Genomic DNA, 22711 nt, shown 5'->3' with positions numbered 1-22711 from the left:
GTATATTATCGTAGATCGCGGACCCTGATGATGTTTATACGTAGCTGAATGATTTAACTCCAAAGTATCTAAGATATACCAAGTTTGTCGTTTTTACTTAATTCCACCTTAATTTACTTAATTTACTACCACCTTTTTACTTAATTCCATTGGATCCTAACCTAACCTAACCGTAATAAAATCTAATGAATAAAAAAAAACCAAATTTAAACCTTTTAAAAATAAGCCTATCTTCTTCCCAGAGGTCTAATCTACAATCATTCATTTATATACATATAAACATATTGACAAAAAAAAATAACTAATAAAAATCCTCAAACATGTCCGATTAACCAATAACAACCAATATAATATAATACACTATTTATTTTAATCTGCAACAATAAACCAAATTTTTATTTTATTATTTTATTTTTTTCTGGACAGATGTCACCACTGTTGTATTTTTGATATCCAGATTTCCTACTTTTCCGGTGAATTTTCCTAATATTTTCTTTCATATAAATTATAAACATTTTACATTCTCCGTGAAATACTCTTTCGTTTAGATCTGATATGTAGTTCCAGAATTTTCATTTCATATTTATATAGTTAAATTTATGTCATGTAAGTCAAAAACACAAAAATGAAAATATAACTTGATATTGTTATGGAGATAATTGTGTGCCATTTATTATGTTGCCATCACGAATATAAGGAACTTTATAATCGTGGTTGCCATAGAGTTGTTGATAAGATTGTTTACATGATAAGTCTGTATCTTGTTTATTATCTATATTTGTGTCTGTGCCCAAGGTGTATTGATAATTATTAGTTTATAATTTTTCACTTTCTAATATTAATATATTTTTGAAATTATTTTGTATTACCTGTTTACCTATAATTCTTACAATAATACCATATAACCATGACTTTACCTTTATTAAAGCATTTAGAGTTAAGACCAGTAAATATAAAAGGAGAAATTTTTGAAAAAAATGTTTGTTAACAATATTATTTATTAATTCTTCTATTGTTTTTTACAACAACCATTTACTGTGCGCTCAAACTATTATTATTTTACTGTGTGATATTCTTCTTGAAAACAATACTACGTTTGATTTTCCAGGTAAATTATTCATGTTAATCAACAACTACTATCCACTAATAATTTATAACTTATCATTACCTTAGTAGCTACCTAGGTATAATATTAAAAAGTATACATCTAAATACTATACCTTATTTAAAATGTAATAAATAATTATTGGATGGTTGTATTGGATAAAATATAATGATTTTAATAGGTAAGTTATTACTTTTATAACTTAAATTAAAAAGTTATAAGTTATATATATAGATTGTTTCTTGAAGACCGCCAGATTTAAACATTTTATAATTAATTATAAAAAATTGTTTGGAACAAATAAATTATATAAACGTTTAGTATACATTCTTCAATTTACATATACAATATATCATTTGACATATACCTCGGCTACATTGGCAAGCTTCAGTTCAACTAGAACTAGAACAAAATTGTCCATCACTCATGGACAATTAAAATCCGGCATTCTTAACCCTGGCATGTTTCAGACAGTGTGATCTATCTCCAGTGGACTTTTTCTTTGTTGTTCCGTCAAAGCTCATGTTTACGGAAATAAACCACAATACTTTGAAAAATTTAAGGACGAAATTGGTGATCTAGAACCGGAGACGTGTTAATGAGTGATGAACAATTTCATGATCAGAACTGTAGCTGACATATGTCAGATATTATACTTATATTCCATACATTATTATTATTAGCATATGACACCGACAAAAATGATATAACTGTAGAATGTATATTACACTTCCATATAATTTTTTTGTTCTATACAATTGTTATAATAAAGTAATAACGAGATTAAGTTGAATATTCTTAATTGAAAATACTGTATATAATTTAAGTTTGTCATTTAAAATTTTCACAATTTTATTAATTAGGATATTTTCTGTAATATTTATAATAGATAATACTATTATCGTAATTTAACATTATTATGATTTTTTGGATATTTAAGTACTTAAACATTTAAATTGAAGATCATTGATCACTATAAGATTTCTTGTTTTATTTATTTATTTTTATTGAATAACAATAATTTAAAAATATGGTCTGAGTATATTTAAAAATTCCAAAAATCAAAATTTGAATAAATTAATTATTAAAGGAAAATAGGGATGAAAATGGTTGGTGAAACATCCTATATAGACTGGTACATACATTTTAATTTTTAATTACTAGATTAAAATATGGAGCCAACCTAAATAAATATTTTAGTTAAAATTTTAACTTTAAATATTTATTTTTGTTTATTCAAGTAAATATTAGATCCATTGAAAACTAAAAAAATTCATATACTTCAACTTAAAAATTATATTATTTCATTAGTATTTTTTATTTTTATAAATGCATTAATGAATGCAATATTAAAAAATTTTTTACTAATAAGTTATAATTTTAAGCTTAGAAACTTCTACCATTTTTTTTTTTTTTTTGTGATAGTTAAGTTTTTATGGTAGTTAAGTATAAAAGACTAAAGAGGTTAGATGTTTTTATAGATATCAAAGTTAAATAAAAATTCTATTTGGATTTGGAACATAGGGAATCTAAATCCAAAATTGTATTTAGTATGTATCAACTTTTTGGTAATTGCATTTAACTATTCTGCAGTAGAAACATAAGTACCAACAAAAAAACTGTCTACAAAAATGTTGGTAAAACATTAAAATGCATATCTTACACCAACATTGTAGAAATATTTTGTGCTTTTTCCTATGATAAACTTCATGCTTCTATCAACGCCAACGGCAATTATTTATGATACTTAAAAAAAAAAGTAATTTTACCTAAATTAATTTGATTCAATACAAATTTTATACATTTGTAATGAAAGGTATAGGTACAGATACTGTGAATGTTGGTTGGCAACAGTAGACAGGAATTAAACATTGTTGGTAGGCGGTGAATGGTTTATCATACTAAAAAAAAAAACTTTAAAATATTTTATTAATTTTAAATGTTTGTAAATTAATTAATAATATAGTACTCTCCATGTTGTTTTTTTTTTTTTTGGTGGGCGGGAGGTTTGGACTCCTTGCTAATAGACAAGTTATTAATTAAAATAACAATTTCTATAATATCCTTTTGATTTAAATTTAATATCGAGGTATTTTGGTTATATTGATTATGGAGCAGTATTAATACAGTCAAACATAACATACCTACCTGTCGAGCTTTTTTATGTGGCCAAAAATAAACATAGATGCAAATTGATACAAAAGGGTAAAACAATTCAAAATGTATATTAAAATAATAAACTAAAAACAATGTTTAAGATGAGAGTTATGTGATCACTATTGCAATTTTCAATAAGAACGATTGTTGGTGTGTGTAATTAAAATATTAAAATATTCTTCCTCGTGAACATTTTCATGACCATGTTGTACCCACGTAAATTATAAAAATATGTGACTTAATTAAAAAAAAGGTTGAGCTTGTAAAGTGTGTTTTCCTGTTCTAAATAATCGTCATATTTTAATTTTAATTATTAGTATTTTGTATGAAATACTTTTATACTTCAATTTAAAATTATTTCTTGAATAATAATAAATTCACTGTCAAAAACATTGGAATTTGAATTATTGATAAGTATTAAGACAAAACACACATACCCACCATTGATAATAATTAATAATACTAATAAATAATAACTTGTCAAACAAAATTGTAAATTAAATAATATTATAAATTAAACATCAATATAATGGCCATGCCTACAGCTTATGTTATACTCAATAAATATTAAATTATTAATTCATTACAAACATAAATGTTGTAAAGGTACGTTTTCCTTGCAGCGCCTGGACGCGGCTTTTAGCGTCATTACCAGTTCAGGCATAGGTCGTCATCTGACGTGGCCTTGCCGTTTCACTATTTGACGCTGCAGGGAAACTGTACCTTAACACACCTATATATCAGCTTCTAAAGGGATTGTGATAAGTACAATAAATTTCAAAAAGTAATTTATATTTTTGTGAGAAAAAAACATTGCTAATCTATTAAAATCTAGACCAATAGTTTTAGAAATGTATTTATGTATTTAAACAATATTAATCAGTTATTTGTATAGATTTTAAAATAAATAAATTTAAAAGAATACTGAAATAAGTAAATCACTTATTTCAGTATTCTTCAAATCGATTGCAAAATAAATCATCTCTTCATCATTAATCCACTAGGTTGTCATTTCCACTATACACTAAAATGTCCTGATGTATTATTGTACAAAAGCATAAGTGGGCAAAAACTTTCATACACACTACTATGAACTGCACCTATGTATAGTGTATGGTAAATAGGAATTTATTTATTTAGTAGTAAATTACCTACTTAATTAGATAACATTGGTGTGTTATTAGTGCAACTTGATTTTTTAAATTTATTGTACCTAATTTGTAAATACCGTTACAAAACCATATTTATAAATGATTTTTGAGGAGGCTTAATTGCTTTGAGTAGTAGGAGACTTGTCCCTCATAGATACTTGTTAGTATTGTTTAAATGTTATGTGCTATATTTATTTTTATAATTTTTAACACAATTTATTTATTTTTTAGTAAACTTAATAACCCCCTCAAAAATCAGTTTTCCAAACCGTTTTATTATTAAATTTTATATTATACAAAACTAATATTATATTTAGTAAATACATTATATAGGTACTTGATACTTGTGATAATCAATGAAGCTAAATTCTCTTGATTTTTAAACCTTCAATGTGTCGTCAAATATGAATCTTGATCAATATAATTATTTGAATTATTTATAGATAGACAGAAAATTACATTTATCAATTATTGTCACATAGAAAGTAGTATAAATTCAAGATTAATTTTTATTTCAAAATCTTCCAGATTTTTTAAATAGTGTAACAATATAATATAAATCAAAATATTGACTTAATGTAGAACAATAATATAGAACAATAACTACATTCCGTCGTCTAATCACAAATATGTTTATTTTGATAATACATATACGTTTCTACCAATTTAATACTACCTAAGTAAGCTTATCGTCACTTAAGTAAAATTAGGATTAAATTATCTTTGTTTTTATAGTAAAATTTGACAAAATTGAATGCGCCTATCATCAACTATAAAGAAAAACATATTTATTTAGCATCACCGGTAAATCGTTTTCCACCCCATGGAAAAAAATCGGAACTTCTCCTCATACTTTTAATACCAGCGTATCGAATTCCTTTCTTTTCTTCTGGATCCCTTGACCAGTCGGAAAAAATAGTAAACAATGCATGGATTCCTTTGGTCATTTTATTTCTATAATTGTTTTTATCTTGTTTAATCCCGTTAAGTTCCCTTTTATCCATTTGGTGTTCATCCATTTCTCCATTATCGTAACCATCATAATCACTTCTTTTTCCGCCCCAACTAGAAAATGTTTGTTTGGGTCGACCGTGTTTGTCCGAAGCTCGTTTTCCTCCCCAACTGGAAAACGCTGGACGTTTCCCCCCATATGGATAAGTGCTTTGTCTTTTTCCACCCCAACTGGAGAATACTGTCTTCTGTCGGCGTTTTTCTGGTGAATCCAATTTGTTTAGGTCAACTAAACTCGAAGATTTTTCCAGTAGATCGCATATGTCGGTGTTAGGTTCTGCTTGGCATATATCATACACTTCCTGTATTGATATAATCTCATCGGACTTGATTTCTCGGTTAGTCAGTTTCATTAGAACCAGCAACAGCCAGGGTAAACCAATTTTTACCATGCTGAAACATACATTTTATAAACATAATTAAACAGTTATTAATAATTTTAATAATCAAACAATCTTTTTAGTGTAATTCAAATATAGCTATTTATTAGATTTTAGGTTTTAAAACTATCCATAAACTTTTTTGTTACTTTTACTGTATGCAGCGTGATTCTTTTATCAGTAAACACTCAATTTCTCAAAAGCATTTACATTGATCTTTTTGTACATAATTTAAAGTAAAAAAAAAAACAACTTGAAAAAAAAAAATATTTTTTAAGTAATTTATTTTTTGAATCACTCCAAACATTTTAAATTTTATATTCTGAAGTAGAATATTTTTTTTGAGAATTTTAATAAATTAAAATCAAATTTTGTACAAGTAGTTAATTTTCAGTTTAGATGAACGGAGTAAAGTGGCACTGCAACTGCTACTATAATAGGTAGACCCTGGGTCCACTAAAGATACCCATAAATATTATGTATGTCGATTCAATATTCTACTTATTTAATTTTAAAATATTAAAAATATCTATTTATATAGTTATAATTAATTAACTACTAGTTTGAAATTCTATTTTTATACATCGACATTTTCAGAAAAAACACTAGGTACTTATTTAATTAAAAATGTGTCATAAAAAAAATTTAACGATAAAAAATATAATTTTTATCTTAACGATCTTAAATTGCCATAATTTCGAATCACCGAAAAAAAATATTCCCAACATTTTGATAATTTTTGAGATAATGATTCTACACTTACAGACTATTCCAATATTATAAATAAATTATCTTATTTTTTATTCTGAGCAATAACGAGATATTTAATGGTTTAATTGTAAATTGTAATTATCGCACTATTAGTTGAAAATCAAAACAAAAATGATTTTTAACGAATAAATAAATAAATTTAACCATAATATTACTGTTTGTTTAGTTAAAAATGTCTAATACGTAAGTACTAATTACAGTTAAACCAATTGTAAATCAAAAATCGCGTATTTTATGTTAAGCTTTTTCTACATACCTACAAATATTTTTTTAATTTTATATAATATGTTTATATGTTGTACGGATGCATACAATAATAACATGAATTTGCGAACGAAAGGATCTTTTTTATTCCCTCTGGTGTAGATTTAACAAGGATATTTTTTGATGACGTGTCTCACCTTTTTTGGTCATTGGAGACTAAGTGGACAGGTAGTTAATTTTCTACGTACAGAAATTTGATGAATGATTTAAAATTGAAAAATTGTTTTCTTACTTAACTTGTCAATTTTACACAATATTAATTTATGAACAGAAATAGTTCTGATCTGTTTTTATTTATAATATGATATTATTTATTTATGAATTCACCTATTTTCAGTTTGTATTAAGTAAAAATAATAGGTACTTTTTTAAACTATGTTACAGTATATGGGTACCATTGAAAATATTTTTATTTAAATCAGGAAATACAATAAAATTCAAAATTATTTTTGTTTATGAGTTCGTAATAGAAATATTATGAGAAGAATTCGGTATATATTTTAGTCGTATTTTAAGTTTGATAAAAACACCTACATAACAATTAACAGCATAATATTAATTAGTAATAATATTGTTTTTTATATACCTATTCAAATATGTTAAAAATATTTATTTGTCTTGTATGTAGATCGTAGGTAGTATATATTTTATATTACTATAGTATCTATAATTATAGTTGTTATACTAGTTTTTAATAGTTCAGGGTGGCCAGATTAAATGTTATGAACCCCGGTTCAACATATTATAATTTCATTTTATATGTGTTAATTTTATTACATAATACATGCGTATTATTTACGTGTGATTAATTTACTGTTGATGAATAAATTATGGATAAACATTTACCATATTGTATATATTCAGTTAAATATCAGGCACATGAGTTCCTCAATCGGTAACGCCCGAAAATCTGGGACGAATGGGCCACCCGATTACTCCAATATTACTTACTAGTAGTATATTTAACTTATACTTTTTTCGATAATATTGATAAGAATATTAATACTTTAGTATTATACCACTTTTTATTACTTTAATGGTTTAATATAATTACATATAAAACATTTAAAATATAGCGATCACCTACCTTTGAATTTTTTTGTTTGATACGTACTATTATTAGATCAATTATTGTAACTTGATTGACTTCAAAAACGAGTTCAAGTGCCAATCACAAATCTAAATATAATGATGCACTTACTACAAAACTACAATGGAAAACAAATAAGCAGATGATTATGTATTTAACTTACGTCTTATTCTTTACTTTTATAACTATTTAGTTTAAATATAAATATTGCAGCTTTTTCCATTTTAACGTAAATTACTTTTTGATGTACACGTATAACTTACGTCTAACTTAATCTAACCCTTCTTTTACCGTTTAACCACTACCGTAGTTGTGCATCTATTAATATTTAATATCATGATCCTTGAAGATAATACTTGGTATTTAGTAAAGTAAAATAATATTAAATTAATATTAATATTGTTTAATCACTTAGTTTTAATTAGTCCCTAATTACAATTACAAATTATTTAACAATTTAAAACTTAATGCACAATATTATACCCCTTTTATTAAGATAAAAATACATTGGAATATTTTGCAAGTGTTAAGGAAAGAGAAAATGTAAAAAGATAAAAAAAAATCATAAACGTTATAAATTTTGAATGACAATCTAAATCTAACAATTATTTTAGTATTTCATATGTCTATAGATACAATTTAACTTACTCTCAAAATTGTTTGAATAACATGATAATATTATTAATTAATAAGTATACATATTTTATATGATTTTGGTATAACGTGTAGTTTTGGTTTATAATGAATTTATGATGTTTTTACTTTTTGGAAAGTCTGAAAAATCTTAACTGATAAATTTTTATTGGTTTGAACTTCGCCACCCAAGTAAATGAAATTTCATATTTCAACATCTAGTTGGCAACAGAAATATGTTCAAGTATGAAAGCAAGTTAATTTTAATTATTTTTGTTATGTGTAAAAACTGTTTTACTTCTATAATATTTTAAAATGTGTTATGGTGATTACATTTTAGATTCTGATCGAAGAGATGAATGTATTGATTTTACAATGATGTAGGTATGTTTTTTTTTTTTGTGTTTGTCATCACTTTTTGGCTTTTGGGACAGCAAAAATGCTTCGATTTTCTTCAACTGCATCTTTTGGTAGGAAAGTGAATCTAGTTGGTACTTTGGGGGTCAAAAGTATAAAATTCCAAAATTTGTTTAAAAGCGTTATCAAAAGAAAAAGAAACAAAAAATTAAGAAAAAACTGAGATGCTTACAAAAAACCAGTTTAAAAAAAAAATATATTTTGTTTTTTAGAGTAACTCTAAAAAAATAGCCGAATATAGATGACATTTTTACTGAATGTTTATATTAGCAATTTCTGTGCACCATAACTTTTTCGAAATATTGTGTATATCTTTTTGAGCTACTTTAGGTATAAGACAATTTCGAGTTTTATTCGTTTTTTTAACTTTTGCCGATACAAATTTTTTCAATCGGTCAAAAAACTTGAAAATGTAATACAACGTTTCTCATAAGTTTATGTTAATGGAAATTAAAGAAAAAAGTTGGGCATAAATCCACAATCATTTTTTACGACAAAATTCATCAAAACACGAAAATTATCAAATTAATTCAAGTTAGAAATTCATAAAAGATTTTGTATTTATATCTAAGATTTGAAATGTTCATAAAAAATGTCCCTTAATTTTTTCTATATATTATAAACGTTTGAAGTTAGATATTGGATATTCACCTGTAAATTAACAAATTCAAATACAACTTTTTTCTTATTTTGTTGTTATTCAAAAACTATTAACTGTAGATGAAATTTTAGTATTATAATTTTCTATACATGATAAAAATTTGACTCGTTTTGAGGTATTTATAGATATATAAAATTTCAATTTTTTTTGTTTTTTATTCTATAAATGCCAATAAAATTTTAGTCGTGGAGTCAAAAAGCTTGAAAATATAATACAAGGTTCCTCATAGGTTGATATAATAGCAGTTGAAAAATATTATAAATACATACCTAGGCATGATTTTTTATAGGTATTTAAAGTTCAAATTTTGACAAAATTCTTTATAATCTCGAAAATTTGCAAATTATTTTGTAGTCAGATAAAAAAATATATTTGTTTACCTAAGATATGAAAATGTAATACAAGATTCCTCGTAAGTAGTTATAATATCAGTTGATATATAATAAAGATCCATAGGTGCGATTTTTTTTTATAAGTATTTAAAGTTAAAATTTTGACAAAATATATCAAATTGAAAATGTACAAATTACTTAGTATAGGTAATTAAAAATTTATAAAATGTACAACTTTATAGCCAAGGGTTGAACATTTAAAACAAGGATTCTCATAAATAGTTTATACTTTATATTGTAACCGAAAAATCTAAAAAAATTATAAACAGTTATTTTTTACAGACGTTATAAGTTCAAATTTAGACAAAATTACAATATTAGTTATTTTTTGGTTATTTAAAAATATTATACGTGGGTATATAAAACTTTTAGAGTATATTTTTATATTTTATATACCTACACAATGACATTTTCAAATGTAATTTTTTTAGCAAAAATGAATTTAACCTACTGTTACGTTGAGTGTTACTGCTGGGTAGCTACTCCCCTCACGCTGTCACAGCCATTGTAAATTCCGCTCATATCCTCAATGTAAATAATATTACAGATTGTATATCTCTTTACAAATGTTAAAAAAAAACCTACTGTTGTACAATAGCTAATGCCTAATAGTAAAATGAATTACTTTAATCACAATAATATCATCAAACTACCTAGGTAGTAGGTACCTATTGATATTAAAGGCGGACAGACCGTCTTCGCTCAGAAACGTTTTTTGTTTACAATGATTTTATATCATTGAATTTAAATTTAACACAGTAACCCACTTGTAACCTACTGTACGCCAGCGCGACTTCCAATTACCCACTTTTTATATGTTTAAAAGTTGATTGGGTTCAGTACGAATTTATGAAAACTTAAAATTGACTTATCCTTATTCTTAGCTTAAACGAAAATTTGACTTACTCTTCGCTCACTATGAACTGAAAAAATGCAGAATAGAAACATAATTATGAGATATACAGGGTTATCAATTTAACGTAAGACACTTATTATATGAAAAGTATATGGTTAAACGATAAAGTGTCTTACGTTAAATGGATCACTCTGTATACCCTGTATATACATACCAACATAATATATTTTTTAATACACTTAAAAAAACAGCAAATCAAATATTATGGCGTGTATTGTATTATTCACCGTTGTTTATTTAGGTACTTTAAATAATATGAGGTATGTTTCATATTCTTAACTTTATCTGAAGAAACTGGCTAATATTACTGCAATCATCATGTCATTGCAAAGTTTATATAAAGACTTCTACGATCCTTGCAATGACTTGACGCAACTCATTTAATCAAAAACTTTGACAAAACCCATATTAATTTTCCTGTTCAGAAATAGTTAAACTATGAAATATGTTTATGTTTTAAAACAAAAGTATTATTTTGGTACAAAACTACTATTATAGAGATGTAAAACAATGCATGTTTGGATAAGTCTTTTAACTTTTTAAAATAAAATATTATCAATTTTTATTAATCATATTCATTCTAATCATTATTAATCAATTATTAAACTGTAGTAGAAATTAATCAATAAAAAAAAAAAATCATAGAATACTATAATAACGATTATCTTGATGTTTTTATGTTAATTTATTTAATGCACTGTGTTTTCATGTATGTATTGGATTCGACATTTAAAAATTCTCCATAATAATTAATAATATTAATTATACGCGTAGCTAACAAAGTAGTACAATCAGTAAAGGTATAATATTAGTGAATAGTGAAGCAACTTAACTTTTCTTTAAGATAAGAACCAATGAATCTCAACAATTGTGTTAATAGTTCAATATAATGTATTATATTATAGAATATAAAGATTGTAGTATACCTATTGGTTATAAACGAATAATTATGTTATTTAAGTTATTTTAGGTTTTAAGCTTAAAGTAAAATAAAGTATTTACTAATAAAAAAAAAAACATTAAATATTCGAGAACAAAAATGTGTAGATCTTAAATAGGCAATGAAACTAAATTCTAATATGTAGTGGTGTAACTATGACATTTTAACCTTCTTACAAAAGTTCTTAAAACTTTTTTCTTAGAATTTTAATTGAAAACGTACATATTTTTCTTTAGATACTTGATAAATGATTAAGTAATTAAAAATAATTTAAGGAATATTAATTGCATGTATAAGTGAAATAGCATAAAAATTGTGCAAAATGTAAAAAGTGTATAAATTATCGTATATTTCTAAAACTTTAAGGAAATTCTTAAATGGCTTTTATGTACTTTAATAGCTCAATCGGTGCTCAATTTCTAATCATATTTTTTATATCTTAGTCCTACATATCCTACATGAATATTTTTGATAATTTTATAATGCCTAATAAAATAAGTAATAACTAGGTCCCAGATTTAAATGCAAAGTTCATCTTTTTTTGGGTGATCTTAGACAATACTTTCCAAGTAAATAATTGTTATTCATAAAACAGAAACTTCAACGGTGAAACTTTTATTTTGCATTTTTCGGTAATTTTGTTAGTTTTAATGCATATTTGTATATCATACGACTTCAGTAGCGGATTTGATTCGCCTTTTATGGGGGAGGGGGGAGGGGCAATATCCTTTTAGTTCAAAAATTCTACTTTTAACTATTTACCCACTTAAGCCTATGCAAAAGGAAAAACATGTATCCAATAATACAATTTGTAGCCCGTGATTAAATAAACACTCTGGACTTCTAACTCAAATTTTTTAAATAAATGTTTATTTTAAATGTATTGTTAATTTTAAATTAGGCAGAAAAGTGTACCTAATAAAACATTGCATTAAAAAAATGATTTTATTTATCAAGGGCATTATTTTGGTAAAATACATTTTTTATGGACATTTTTACTAGCAATTTGTCGACAGTTTTTAGAACATTTAAATCCGTGCCCTATAATTATAACTTATAACTAGAGTTAGGATGTTGATGACTTTTGCATTTTTTTTCCTTTTATTCTGTACAATGCTATCCTAGCTAAAAATTATTTTCATGCTCCCTTGATGCAGAATATTCTAATTTTATTTTGCATTTTTTTGCATTTTTTGCATTTTTTTTGTTTTTTAACGTCATTTTTCAACATTTTTAGGTCATTTTTTCATCTTTTATGGCACTTTTGTACTTTTTATACAGTGGCATTTTTCACAAATTATAGATTTTAGGGCAAATGTTACACCCAAGTTTGGAAACAAATTTAATTTGTTTAAAATCTAACTTTGGATTTGGACTATTAGTAAATAATAATTTTAATATTATTATTGTGGGGTTTTTGTTACTATCACACCCATTATTATACCCATATCTCTAATAAAAATTATTATTTATAAATAAGTTTTTTCACTTACTTAATTAGTATTTTAGATAATTTTTAGGTCATTTTTTGAAGTTTTTAGGGCATTTTTGCACTTTTAGGGTTTTTTTGCATTTTTTATAGGTAGTGCATTTTTGTGTGTTTCTTAGGTCATCAACATCCTAACTCTATTTATAACACACCATTGAAAAATATTAGCCTCTCTCCATTTATAAACTTAAGGATAAAAATTTTATTTTATTTAATAATTTGATAAAATGTACAGACTTTGAAATTAACTTACATACATAGAACATATATAAAATTTGAAGGATAAATCAAAATTCGAAACTATCTACTTTAGTTTTATATTTATTCTATGCATATACACTAGATATACACTACAATAATTTACACAATAGAAATTTTTTTAAAAATATCCAGATTTACCTTTTCTAACAATGTTTCACTTAAATAATAGCTACTTCATGATTACCTATCTGACTTCAGAAAATTATTCATTATTACAGCCACAAATCTAAATGTAGGTATTATTTTCTTAATTAGTTTTATGGATATCGTAAATAGGTACTATTTTAATCGTTGTACAATTTTTATCAATTTTCTTTATAGATGTTTTAGTACTATATAATTTTTATATAAATTATTTAATTTTCAAGAAACACAACATACTTATATTAAAAAAACCTAAGTTAGGTAAAGCCAATAAATTAATTCATGTTGTATGTTTTAATATTTTGTAATATTAACGTAAAAAAATATAGTTATTGTTTTACTTAATCATATTCTGCGCATTGAAATTATTACTTTGATTAGGACTCTTGAAAAATCCTAAATAATCTTTTTGCAACTTACTGTTTATAATAATATTAATTTAATTTTAAATGTAGTAAATACTTTTTCCCTTCTTTGGATATTGGTTTAAATTATTTATATTTATATTTTATTACGGTAAACAGTAAAGTGTAGGATCCTTTTACATTCTGTACATAATATCTGATATACAACTTATTTATTCGTTAAAAATATAACAAATAATTTAACATAAAATAACATATAAATGTTATATAGTTGCTTATAAATATTTTCTATATGAATTTTAAATAATAATAATTGAAACGAATAATGTGAATTTTTTTATAATACCTATTACATGTTTATTAGTTATATGCTTATATCTTACCTGTATTATTGCGTTGGAATCCCTACGGCTACAGTTATCGCCACTACCAGATCAGCTTTTAAAAGGATGGATATCAAGAGAGCGCTTAAAGATATATACTCCCCGAATACGATGGGTGGCGCTTTATTTCTTATTTGCAACAAGTAGGCGTGACGTGGTGTCACACGCATTGGCATTTATTTTTATTGCGATGCTTATACACACTCTTATATTCTAATAAAAATATGGTAATATTGTTTTATACTGTTTAAGGTTTTTATACGATTATTATTATTATTTCAACGGGTTATTTTTGTATCTTTTTATGAGTTCATACGCCGTTAAACTGTTAAAAAAATAAAAAATATATAATGTAGGTACACAGACTATTAATTTTGATGTTATTTATTTCAAACGTGTTGGAGTTATTTTGGTTATGAAACAAGACAATTTTCGCTGTTTTGGTATTATGGTTTAACAATGAAATTAAAACAAATTAATAAACCAATAAACATTTTATTTTAATTTACTATAGAAATTATAAATCACTACATGATAATTTATATTCAAATAGTAACAACGAGTTTTTACTTAATTTTGTTATCAGGCTCGTCTCTATAATTATAATTTGAATTTGTTGATAGTCTTGCAGATGTCGGATGCTTCCAACTATTTCCCCTTCGTCCTCTTGTAACCCAGAAATAGTCATCATCTCCCTCAGCTCTTCTATCAATTGTTAGCCACATTGGTTCATCGACGTAAAGTGGCTTTTGTAAATTTCCTTTAACATTAAATCTCATCAATAGTTATTCAACATTTTTAAGAATGTTAATTGTATATTTGTATTCTACATATTATTTTAGGTAGGTACTAAAGTTTACAATGGATAATTTCAGTGGATAATTTCTAGAAACATATGTAAAGCGGCTATTGGCGTGTCAAAAAATGGGAGCGTAAAAAAACAGGCAATGGTGGTTTGGGGGGGGGAGGGGGGGTGTTTAAACCCATGGCCCCCCGTGAGTACGCCCATAACTACCAAAAATAAACATGAATTTTAATGCGTTATTTCGAAGATTAGGACATGTCTCCATGTATTGATATATTTTTAATTAATACTTTATTGCTCTGTAAATCAATGATCTTCATTTGCACAATTTCTGAGATATCTTAAATTGATAGTAAAACAATTTAAGCATTAATTAAAATTGTATACAAAGTTATAAAGTCATAACATTTTTTATGTTAAAATCTGAATTTTCATCATCTAATTTTTTAAAACATAATTTAATTATTTCAAATCATTTGGTGTTGATGGCTGTGGTGTTAAAGTTAGTTGATTTTTGAGACACCCCCTCCCCTTTCCGAGCAGATCTACGAATTAGCCAATTTGTCTATTGTATTCAGAAGGCCCAATTATATTAGCTAGGTATACAAATTTCAAGGAAGCTAAAATGGGTGAGGTAAAACCGACAGTGGTTTCTAGACTTTTAAAGCTTAAATAAAAGCTTATAGCCGCTCTAATTTTATCAAAATAGGAAAGATACATGCTTAGTTTAAAATGTGATTGCTGAAAGCAAATAATGACAAGCTGGGCCGCGGACTGGAACCCCCCGCTATACACAAACCTATACGCGTACACAAACAATTATTTTGTTTTTTTGTAATTATTAATTTTTTTTTTTCTTTTAAAGATAATTGTTGAATTAGTAAATTGTAACCATTATTTTATAAATATTATTTTTTTTTTTTTACATTAAATGTGCTACCTAATATTGTAATTCACGTCTGGAAATATCATTTATTATAAATCTCTCAACTAATAATAATTGTGTCAAAATTATATTATTTAGTACTGAAACTATAAATAAAAATATTATATTTTATTAATGATGTAACTCATAATATGAAGACAATTTTGTGTTTACAACCAATCTTGAATCTTTATATATAAATGTTTATTAAAATTCTATGATAGCATATTTTGTTATACCATTTAAAGTATTCATGTTGTATTTCCTCTCCAAGTATTGTTTGAATTTTGGTTCCGGACTATTTCTTCGACCTCGTGAAGGCCAAAAATTAGGATCATCGTTTTCACCCAAAACTGCACTGATATCGGCTCTTGAGATTCTTGCATCGCCATTTATAAGCTGTAAAAATTTCGAATTTAGATTTTTTAACAAAAGTTTAAATATTCACTACATAGAGGCGGTGTCACGTTTTAAAGCTTCAATAATATACGTTTTGTCATGGATCTTATTTTATAAACACGAGAGTCGGTTTTCATCAACTATATATATAATATATATATATTTTTACATAATGCGAGGGATTTTTGTTTGAAGGAGCGTTTGCGAGGAAACAGTATAATAGTATTTTACGAAAATGAAATGTAATTAAACATATGGAGTTATGTTATTAAAGCCTGGCTAAAAACAAAATGTTATTTAAATCTCAGTCATTTATTACCTAAATTTATATTTTTAATTATTTAAATTACTAAAATTAAAAATTAATAATTGCAATTTTTCATATACATTCATACATTTTACCCTAGTATTAAAATATTAGATTCAAAATCTTTTAAATTACTCATTCACAAAGTATAATTCTATCAATATAAATTAAATTATCGTTAATTATTATGCATATATTATTTATTATAGTTCTAAAATAGAAACGGCTACAAAAAGCAATAGAAAATACACCCTTTTACTATAAATCCAATGTATCATTCCTATAAACACACCTAAAACATTGTAATAACTGTAACTAATGGCCTTAGACGCCGGGTTGTTTTTTGAGATCAATAAAAAAAAACCATTCTTTTATTCCAGAGTTTATAGCTGAATTGGGAGCTAGTCCAAGTATAAATTGCAGGGCATAATATATGATTTATAAAATGAACAAAATATTAATGTCAAACAATTATCGACATTCTTAGGTAATTTCTTGAGCGCATTAATCCAGTAATATTTAAAAATATTTGCATATAACTATAGTCTCAAAATAAAAATGATTGAAAAATATTTATTAAATATTTATGAAATACTCTACATTAATTGTAGTTAGTTAAACTACAAACTATGATATTTTATTGATACATATTTTTTATCAAATCAATTAGAATATCGCTGTAAATAGCTAATAAGTAAACATAATACATAATGATACGTTATTATAAAATATTATTATTATTTATTATATAAGTATAATACATAATACGTACATACTACGTAAAAAAAATAATATCAATTGACCTAATACTTACCTATTATATACATATTAATAATTTTACCAGTAACAATTTAATTGAAAATTAAATAATATAATGTTTATGTAAACTAAATCACAGAATTTATACTTATTATTTTTTTCATAACGGTTTTCGTAATTTTTAATTTTATAGCTGTGAAGAAATATAATTTATATTTAACATTATGTTTAAAATAATAAATATTTTGAGATTTTCTAAAAATTAATTTGTTATTTTGGTTTTTTAATGTAAGTATTTAAATGAAATTTATCAAATTGAATTATGTTTCTAAGTTTGTTGTAGTATGCTCAATGCTCATTAGTCATTAGATACTCATTACTTATATTGTAACTAATAAAATATATTCTACTACCTACTAACCATTAATTATTAATTATTGTAAATAAAAATAATCAAAAATAATTTAACGTCAAACAATGTACCTACCTGTACAAAATAGGCGACACTTATTAAGTATAACTTAGTTCTTGCATCCATGAGCTCCATGACGTCCAGTTCGAATGTCCATCTTTCCTTGGGAGCTACGTGTATTTATAGACCTTATAACCCTTACATTATTATGTTTACACGTACCTTAGTTTGGACACACCAGGTGATCGCAATGATTAACTCTGGGATCGGTACCGATTCCCATTTTAATCTTGTTCATGGCGCTGGATACACACCCTTGGGTTATTGTATTATACTGCCCGATCCTCACAGCCACCTCTACTATTCATGAATTTCGACTAGGGGGTTGACAAGGCTTGTACAAGGAATAAAACGACATGTTATTTTATTATGTGTCCAAATAAAATGAAAAAAAAAAACAATATTACTGTATTATATTTGTTTTCTTTTGAAATAACCTATTTTTCTTTTGTAGGTCCTTTGGGTAGCCTATTCCGTGGTGTTTGTCATTAACGTGTCACAATGGTGAGTAAAACAATACTTATACTGTCTTGTAATTAATCTAACCTTCTTGTTAATCGCTGTCAGCCACGTTTCTTGTAGATTATATAGATGCTTAAACGCGTCCCAACACTATAACTTAAGATAATTTAATATGTCTGAAATGGTTATTATAATGGTATAATGGGTATTGTTTGCTGTGTTTGATATAGAAATTCAAATTCTGTGGGGGTGGTGACTGCCCAGAATGGTTATTGGTTCAGATCAATGCACTATCAAGGATGGTAAGAATATATTTGTTTTTAATGTTATACAACTGCAGCAGTAATAAAAGCTTCTATATAAATATCTACATCCTAAATTTGCCTATTAAAACTGAATATAGAATATTGTTATTATTGATACATTATTTGTGTTTGTCTAACAAATATACAATATATTTACTCAGATTTATATTTATAATATTTTTACTGAAAATGCAAATTAAATTAACTAATTTCTTTATCTAAGCTTTCAATATTTTGTAGAAATATAGTTTTAAAATTGTATTGTTGGTTAATTCAATTTGAATTAAAATTATATTATTTTCCCTGCAGACATCGATTAAAATGAAACTGTTAGCCCAGTGCACGGTTAATTCATTGCTCGGAGAACCATTCAACGTAAGTTTATATTATTATGTTAACGTTATGCTATTATGTCTTTTTATTTATGATTATTATTAAAGCGGTGTAAAAACTCTTTTTATCAACTCATTGTTTTATACTTTAAAAAATATGCTAACACATAAAAACAAAACAAAAAAATACAATTAGTTAATTCAAAGCAACTCGTTAATCTTGATTGGTCTTATTTATGGTGGTTGCCAACAAACTTTTTTGTTTTTATTATTTTTTCACGAAATATAATCTATTGGGATTTGAAAAAAAGCTATTATTCTTCATTATTAGGTATACCCACATCCACTATTTTTTAAAGAAAGTTATTTTTTTATTGTTACAAAGAATTCTGTGCTCGCCTTTATGCTACACCTTTTTAAGACACACCCGCTAAACAGATAATATCATTTATGTTTACGTAATGGACAATGTAAGTGCGTAGATATTTGTCCGATGTTTCATAAAGACCATAGTAAATCTGATTATATTTAGCGGACCTTTTTTTAATGGAATAATAACATTAACTGATTAAATATAAGAGTATGTCGGTTAGAAAGACCTTATATTATTTACGATACAATGTATAATTTTTCATTTTTGCTTGATGTCTTAAAAAAATTAGTTTTCTTAAGTAGCTTAATGTTAAACAACTTATACGTATTGCAATAGATCACACTTTTCACCGCTTCTATATGATCGCAGAATTTGATACATCGTTAAGAAAACCTATTATGTGAGCGATGATACAATGCCGAATAATTAATGACAGCTTTTGTTTTGTAGTTTGAAAAAGCTAAGGAGCTTATGGCTGATGCTAAACTCGGTAAGTTAAATTGTTTTTTCTTAAAATATAATCCTATGAAATGGTTTGCCAGTTTATGAATATTTGAGGTTAAGATTATAATGTAATAGCCAATAGGTATAATATAAAACCTTCGATAATATATATAGGGAGTAAATCAATTGAATAATATATATCAAATAGTTGTTATGTACTTAAGTACTGCAATTAATTGTATATTTAATATAGTAATACTCAGTGTCTCCGTATACTATACATTTACAATGAAAAACAAATTAAATTATTAAATTATATACATTTTAACAAATTTAACAGTGTTGATAATATTTATTTTTAGTTGATATTTTACTCAACTTTTTCTCTTAAATTTTACAAATATAATTTTTTAATAATTGTCAACTATTTATGCGGTGTTATAAAATTGAAATTATTAGTTGTTAATTTGTCATTTACTATTACCTTATAATTATATAGGTACCTAATTAATTGCATATTATTTTAGTATTTATTTATTTCAACATATTTTTGTTTGCTATTGTTTTATACTGAACGTTAAAGAAATGGCTTATTTATCATGTATAACATTAAAGGTTGGTAATTTGGGATATTGGGTAGAAACAAAATTATTTGTATGTAGTTATAATAAGGTTACACTTCCGCTGCCATCTAAAGAAACTTTTAGTCCTAATCAAAACATATCTATTTTTTTCCCTGAATTTATCTTATTAAAAATGTGGAGTGTGATGTTAGGCACTCATATAGAATACGAACTATGATTTTATTATTATGGCTTTACCTAACAGTTCTTTGATGCTCATTGTACACTATAGAATCTCTTTAGGGTGTTTTCTTCTTTAGACCATAAATCAATTTCTATATTTTGTATCGTGCTATATTAAATCCTATGGACTGTGCTGTATCCAGGGCTTTATTTTATAGTATAAAATTTGGTGGGGCGTTATCTTATATTCTCCAATAATATACACCCACTAAAGGAATGAGTATTTAATAAATATTTATTTCGCTTTCTATAGTTTTAGCATTGCATACTAGATATCTACTTTAGATTATTGTCTTGCCGTTGTTAGATGTGTTTGTGTGGACATAAGATCATAGTATAGTTTATTAAAGTATTCAAGGTATTCCAATTGTATGATTATATAAAATATTATACAGGTATTTACATATTAATTAAATTTAAATTTTAAATTTTAAACGCTGAATAATTTATTTATTTGCAAATAAAATAAAAAAATTATTAATGTAATTAAAAGCTTGTAAAAATGCCATACTTTGACTAAATGTCTATGAATATTACTTTTATAATACTATCAACTGCTATAGTAATTTTAAGTCTTACAATTATTCAATATACACATATCAATTTCATTAAAAAACACTTGCCAAGTCAGAGATCGGCATGTAAACTTTCTTGATTTTTAATTTTTAGAAATATATTAACTGATATCACTTCCAAGTGCTATAACAATTTTAATCCAGAAAAATTTCGGTGTAAACAGCCTTACAAAAAATCATTTTCATTTTCATTTTGTGAGATGGATCTCGGAGATCGGAGAGTGGATTTTGTTGTTTGGGGTCTTGTTAGATTCGCATTGGCTAGGAAAAGTGCAGTGAATATTTTCAGAACTTTACCTTTAATAGTTAATTCACAATTCACACATTAATTAAAACACATTTTATTGGGCGTTTTTGATATTTTTCAGCTTTTCAGCTTTGTAGTGAATTAGCGATTGAAGATAAAGTTTTGAAAATCTTCACTGCACTTCTCTTAGCCAATGTGAATCAAACAAGACCCCAAACAACAAAATCTGTTCTCCAGTTTTGGAAATCTACCTCGCTAAATGAAAATCTAGCGAAAAATAACTTTTTTTTAACTGAAAAAATAAATAATTTTTAATTCCACATTTTGTATTTACTTGATCATCCCTTTTTAATGAGTTATCAACTAAATTTTTAGCTATCATAGATTAGGAGAAAAGTTAAAAAATTGAAATTTTGGGACTGTTCATGCCGATGTTTTTATGGATTCGAATCGTTATACCGCTTGGGTGTGATATCAAATCGCCCTCATTAATATTTTATATTAAAGCTAGTTAAATTACCCGCCTACTCATCATTACTGAGTTACATTTTTATTGTTTTCCTCTTTAACACAAATTCTTAAAGTTTTCAAAATTCAGACTTTTTTTATTTCAATTACTATACTTACTTGATTAAAAATCAAGAAAGTAAAACAAAAAAAGTTATTTATATGGTTTATTGATCTACATTTTTGTCTTGGCGTGCGTAGTATTTTATCACTCTCGATCAGTTGATCGCTTGACATTTGGTTTCTATTGTGTGCATTCTGCTTATTGATTAATTAGTATTTATAAGGGTCCGGAAGTGATTAGAGCTAAAAAGAAAAAATATGCATGAACGAATTATAAGCAAAAAAATTTTATAAATATTCATTAAAATTCTAAAAAATCATTTTATGCTGTTGTTATTTTGCACTAAAATAAATGGAAAATATGGAAAAATAAATTGATAATATTTCGTATATGGCGGAA

The 22711-nt window shown here is 25.4% G+C and overlaps 3 protein-coding genes across 3 annotated transcripts in view; 1 reads left to right on the top strand and 2 right to left on the bottom strand.

Annotated features, from left to right (window-relative positions):
* The first annotated feature begins 792 nt into the window (after positions 1-792).
* The window catches only part of LOC100165837 (COMM domain-containing protein 4), a 31036-nt gene continuing 9117 nt past the window's right edge, over positions 793-22711 (top strand). Inside the window, exons 1-5 of the mRNA XM_001945240.5 lie at positions 793-1108; positions 18652-18701; positions 18890-18961; positions 19274-19339; positions 20120-20159. Coding sequence (XP_001945275.1) covers positions 18699-18701; positions 18890-18961; positions 19274-19339; positions 20120-20159 — 181 coding nt within the window. The 5' untranslated portion in view covers positions 793-1108; positions 18652-18698. The remainder of the gene's footprint in view (positions 1109-18651; positions 18702-18889; positions 18962-19273; positions 19340-20119; positions 20160-22711) is intronic.
* Positions 5030-14720, bottom strand: LOC100571180. Its single transcript, XM_003244612.4, has 2 exons — positions 14531-14720; positions 5030-5817 (listed from the first exon to the last, which is right to left on the bottom strand). The coding sequence occupies exon 2, from the start codon at positions 5814-5816 to the stop codon at positions 5202-5204; it is 615 nt and encodes a 204-aa protein (XP_003244660.1). The 5' UTR covers position 5817; positions 14531-14720; the 3' UTR covers positions 5030-5201.
* On the bottom strand, positions 15006-18604 carry LOC100571085. The gene is made up of 3 exons (XM_003244611.4): positions 18213-18604; positions 16500-16659; positions 15006-15290 (listed from the first exon to the last, which is right to left on the bottom strand). The coding sequence occupies exons 1-3, from the start codon at positions 18270-18272 to the stop codon at positions 15097-15099; spliced, it is 414 nt and encodes a 137-aa protein (XP_003244659.1). The 5' UTR covers positions 18273-18604; the 3' UTR covers positions 15006-15096.

The sequence above is a fragment of the Acyrthosiphon pisum genome, chromosome A1, assembly GCF_005508785.2.
Source record: "Acyrthosiphon pisum isolate AL4f chromosome A1, pea_aphid_22Mar2018_4r6ur, whole genome shotgun sequence".
In the NCBI taxonomy this organism is placed as follows: domain Eukaryota; kingdom Metazoa; phylum Arthropoda; class Insecta; order Hemiptera; family Aphididae; genus Acyrthosiphon; species Acyrthosiphon pisum.
This window is presented reverse-complemented; position numbering and strand designations above follow the sequence as displayed.

Coding starts and splice junctions, on each gene's coding strand:
- LOC100571085 (XM_003244611.4), bottom strand. CDS start 18,272: ATGGAGCTCATGGATGCAAGAACTAAGTTATACTTAATAAGTGTCGCC. Junction 16,660..18,212: donor GTGTCGCCTATTTTGTACAG/GTAGGTACATTG, acceptor AAATTTTTACAG/CTTATAAATGGCGATGCAAG. Junction 15,291..16,499: donor CAACATGAATACTTTAAATG/GTATAACAAAAT, acceptor TTAATGTTAAAG/GAAATTTACAAAAGCCACTT.
- LOC100571180 (XM_003244612.4), bottom strand. CDS start 5,816: ATGGTAAAAATTGGTTTACCCTGGCTGTTGCTGGTTCTAATGAAACTG.